At 38.9% G+C, this 5,317-nt stretch overlaps 1 protein-coding gene across 1 annotated transcript; it reads right to left on the reverse strand.

The window, feature by feature from the left end:
* Positions 1-4,523: 4,523 nt before the first annotated feature.
* LOC113352858 (proline-rich receptor-like protein kinase PERK8) lies at positions 4,524-4,991 on the reverse strand. The gene has a single exon (XM_026596621.1). The coding sequence runs from the start codon at positions 4,989-4,991 to the stop codon at positions 4,524-4,526; it is 468 nt and encodes a 155-aa protein (XP_026452406.1).
* Between the last annotated feature and the right edge of the window lie 326 nt (positions 4,992-5,317).

The following is a 5,317-nucleotide window of genomic DNA, read 5'->3' on the forward strand; positions in this document are numbered from 1 at the left end:
TGAGTTGTGGTATGTTAGAAAACCCAACTTGCACTATCTCAGAGTGTTCGGAAGTAAGTGCTACATTCTAAAAGATCGAGAACAGAGAGGGAAATTTGATACTAAAAGTGATGAAGGTATCTTCCTTGTCTATGCCTCTAGTCTTGGTTTTCAAGTGTTTAATCTCATAACCCAAGTTATGCTGGAATCCACTAATGTTATTATCGATGATATTAGTAATTTTCATCATGATAATCCTCCTGCTGAATTGCCACCAACTGAGTCAATTGAGAAAGTCAAAGAAATTCCAGAATCAGTTGAAGTCATTCCAACTGTTACTGATCCTGACATTTCTAGTGAAGAGGAGAAGAACACTGACCAGACTACTCCTGTTGAACAAGAGTGTGTCCCTCCTCGACACTTATGGGTTCAAAGGAATCATGATCCCAACAGTATTATTGGAGGTAGAGATTCTACTGCTAAGACAAGAGGACAACTTCAAAATATTTGTAATTTTGGTTGTTATCTTTCACAAGTATAACCGAGAAATATTGATGAAGCTCTTAGCGATCCCTTTTGGGTGAATGCAATGCATGAAGAGTTAAATCAATTTCAAAGACAAGACGTATGGGAACTATTACCTTGTCCCTCCAATATCAATATTGTTGGTACTAAATGGATATTCAAGAATAAGTCTGATGAATTTGGCACAATTGTCAGAAATAAAGCCATACTTGTCGCTCAAGGATATTCACAGATTGAAGGTATCGACTTTGACGAAACCTTTTCTCCTGTGGCACGCCTTGAGTCCGTTCGGTTGTTATTAGCTCATGCTTTTTTTCTTAAGGTTAAGTAGTTTCAAATGGACATAAAATCCGAGTTCCTAAACGGAAATTTAAAGGAAGAAGTCTATGTCGCACAACCTAAGGGTTTTGAAAACCCTGATTTCCCAGATCATGTTCTTAAGATTAAAAAGGCATTATATGAGTTAAAACAAGCACCTAGATCCTGGTTCGAAAAACTTAATACTTCTCTTCTTAGGAAAGGTTTTTCGAGAGACGGAGCTGATAAAACCTTATTTACCAAATAGAGTGGGAAAGATGTTGTCATTGCTCAAGTCTATGTAGATGATATCATCTATGTTTCAACTTCTGAGAAACTTGCAAAATATTTCCAAGACTCTCTTGGGAAAGAATTTGAAATGAGCAATGTTGGTGGATTAAAGTTATCTTAGGATTATAAATTCAGCAACATAAGGAGGTTATTTATCTCAAGAAAAATATGCAAAGGATCTTGTCACAAGATTTGTCTGGATAAGTCAACTCCAAAACTGACACTTATGCTCACTACTGGTAAACTACATAAATATGAGAAAGGAGTAAATGTGGATCAAAAAATGTATCGATCTACTATTGGTAGCCTTTTATATCTTACAACTACTAGACCTGATATTGCTTTTAATGTTGGTTGTTGTGCTAGATTTCAGGCTAATCCAAAGGAATCTCATCTTGCAGCTACAAAAAGGATCATACGATACGCAGTTGGGTATGGTATATCTTACACTTTTAATACTAATACTGACCTTTCTGCTTATTCAGTTGTTGATTAGGCATGATGTGTAGAAGACAGAAAAAGTACATCAAGGGGTTTCTGAAAAAGCGGGGGTCTAACAACCACACCCAATATTTCGCTTAGCAATCTGTATGGGCAAACTCCAATATACTTTTATGAGAATCAACTAGACAGTTAGACTCAATCAATGAAAAATATATCAAAGAATTTATATCTCAATCTCTCAATTTGATCTTTACTCAAGCAAATAGAAATATGCGAGTCTTTATCAAAGAGAGATAACTTGGATGGTAGAAAAGACCAATATCCAAGTGTCAATCAATTTAAATCAACAACCAAAAGGTCGGATATTTTAATTGATTGAACTAACGCACAACCTGTATTATTTTAATTATAAAGATAAAAAAATATAATGCGGAAACTGAAATAACACAGACACCAGAAATTTTGTTAACGAGGAAACCGCAAATGCAGAAAAACCCCGGGACCTAGTCCAGATTGAACACACATTGTATTAAGCCGCTACAGACACCAGCCTACTCCAAATTAACTTCGGTCTCGACTGTAGTTGAACCCCAATCAATCTCACACTGATCCAAGGTACAGTTATGCTCCTACGCCTCTATCCCAGCAGGATACTGCGCACTTGATTCCCTTAGCTGATCTCACCCACAACTAAGAGTTGCTACGACCCATAGTCAAAAACTTTAATAAACAAATCTGTATCACACAGAAAAGTCTACGGTAATAGATAAATCCGTCTCCCACGAATATACCTACGAGTTTTGATGGTATTTCAAAAGTGATTGTAGTTGTAGTGGTAAAAAGGGTCTTTTCAGACTTGTGAAGGAAACAATTTTCAAATTTAAATTAAACAAGCAAATAAATAATTCAAAGCTTTAGAGAAAAATACCAAGACTAGGATTCCACCATTGACCAAATAAATAGTAAACTCTAAATAATATTCATGCAATTCTATCTTTAAAAATAATTCTAATATTTGCCTCAAATATATTTTTGAAGTAATAGTTGTAATCAACGAGTATAAAACATCAAAAGTTTTTAAAACCCAGCATGCTTCATCAAATTAATTCACAACTATTCAATAAAGCTATTATTTCAATTCCAATTCCATGCAAATAATCCAATAATAATATTGCAAATAAATAGTAAAATTAGAATTATACCAATTATTGTGGAACAATGGCTTCCTCCGTCGCCTTGGCTAATGGGTTTAGCTCCTCATCCCGAAAACACACTCACCAGATGTATTCATGGCTAAATAAGTGTTTTTATTGATGAAAATAATTGATAATTGAAGTTTGTAACGCTGTAATAGTGTTACAGCGTCACTGTTACAAAAGGGTAAGTGCTGAAAATAATCGATACAACACAAGTGCTGTATAAAAACGACACAGCGAGGTCGCTGTTTGCACTGTTGAAGAATGACACTTCGGTACTGCTGTAATGAAGAAGACGGATACTGCTGTTTAAGACTGTTAAAGAACGACTGACTCTGCGAGTCTGTTCTTCGTGTTCTTGAAGCTCTTCAATGGCAGCAGCAACAACAACACTGTCTTCTCTGTAATCGCTTCTCCTCGGCTCTCCTGGACTCTAAACTCTCTCCTAAAGATTTCTAACCCTTCTATGACAAAAACCCAACTATATATAGCCTTCCGACTCCCTAGAAACTCGATCAAATTCGAGAATAAATCTCTTATTCTTCACGTGCAGTTTGAACAATAATTCCATCTGTCGATCTTTGTATGCGTCTGGTAGCTATTCTATTGCTCCCAAAATCTTCTCTGACTTGAACTCGACTAAATACATGGCTGTCCAGCGTAGAAAATCCCCCAAAATCTCTCACCAATCTTGAAACTCAAAACAGAACACCGTGTCCTGTTAGGACTTTGAATCCTTCTCCAGGCCAAAACATCCCAACTTGATCGCTAAAATTACTTGTATTCGGCCTGTTTAGCCTTAACAGGCTTAACCCAACAATTTCCAGCGATTGAATCTCTTCAGAAGCCCATCAAAAATCGAAATGAAATTTCACCAGTTCTTGCATGTATTTTTCCCGCCAATTTTGTTTTTTTGAAACGTGAAGAAGGGGGTGCCCCTAATCCAAAAGTTGGGCGCCTTTATCAGCCGGGGTGTTTTCCGCTCTTTTTCGGGGTTCCTCCGGGGTATTTCTGGGTGTCTCCAACATACTTCTGGGGTGCTTCTGGTAGTTATCAACGGAGGTCCAAATGCCGCATTTTTAGCCAATTTCGCCACAAAGCCTTATTCTTCCAAAAACACCTACAAATAAATAAAATAACCAAATAAGTACGATATCGAGCACTAACAATATATACAAATGAGCTATATTAGACACATAAATGCGTCTATCAGCAGATGAAATTCATCGAACTGATAATTCGAGATGAGTTCATAGGTGATATCATCGTCGGGAGCTTAGAAGCTTACATCGAAGTCTTGGAGCTCATGTTTCTCCTTAAACATCTCAAGATAAATATGCTTAAATATGACCTTCTTATTACCAACTGAGACGCTTTGTATTACTGCGGCAGCGTCTTCCTCGTCAGCGGGATCTGGCGTAGGATTCTTCGGAGGACTCAAGTCTGAAGCCTTCCTTTTAGAAGTAGGACTCTTGGGTGGATCAACCTTCGACACAGTACCCTTGGAGGATTTCCCTTTGGAAGGGACCACTGAAGGAGGAGGCAGAGGATTCTGTTGGGGCATTGAAGGTTGATCCATAGAAGGCTCCTACTGTAGTCAGCAGATGAAATTCATCGAACTGATAATTCGAGATGAGTTCATAGGTGATATCATCGTCGGGAGCGTAGAAGCGGACATCAAAGGCTTGAAGCTCACGTTTCTCCTTAAACATCTCAAGATCAATATACTTAAATGTGACCTTATTCTTACCAACTGAGACGCTTCGTATTACTGGGGCAGCGTCTTCCTCGTCAGCGGGATCTGGCGTAGGAAGCCTTCCTTTTGGAAGGAAGACTCTTGGGTGGATCAACCTTCGACACAGTACCCTTGGAGGATTTCCCTTTGGAAGGGACCGCTGGAGGAGGAGGCAGAGGATTCTGTTGGGGCATTGAAGGTGAAGTCATAGAACGAAGAGGCGGAACATCCAACACTTCATTACGAGGAGGAGGAGCCTGCGTACCTCTAGAATCGTCACGCGAACGATAAGAGGTGTGGCTAACAGCATACCTAGAGCCATGAGGACCCTTCGGTGGATCTCCTTTATTGGTAGACGAAGCCTTCTGACCAGAAGAAGATGAGACCCTTTGAGCACGAGGATCTGCATGTGAAGGCCTACAGGAGCCTCCCCCAGGTGGAGTTATATCAGGGTATCTGCGTGGAGGAGATCTATGCGGACTAGCCGGCGAAGTCTGATAGGGAACCCGCGGACGATCAATCATATCTACGAAGAAACACAAAAACAAGTTAGAATTTGTTACAAAGGAACAACTAAAGATAAAAAAAAAACCGAGAAATCGTCAGTTCATCTTGGCCGCCCTCAAAAACCCTAAACTAAAATAGAATCAGAAAAACCCTAACTCAGTTAAAACACCAAGAGAAAATCTTCAAATACGGGCTTATGCGCTTCGTGATGAAGAACAGGGGCAAGCATATATGCTTCTGCATATGTGTTCTTCATCACAAAGCTAAAGACTACAGTAGCAGAAGATGAGCAAAGTAATCAAGATCAAAATCAAAGACAAATCTCTTACCTGTATGTAAGAGA

The sequence above is a fragment of the Papaver somniferum genome, chromosome 1 (assembly GCF_003573695.1).
Source record: "Papaver somniferum cultivar HN1 chromosome 1, ASM357369v1, whole genome shotgun sequence".
Lineage (NCBI taxonomy): Eukaryota > Viridiplantae > Streptophyta > Magnoliopsida > Ranunculales > Papaveraceae > Papaver > Papaver somniferum.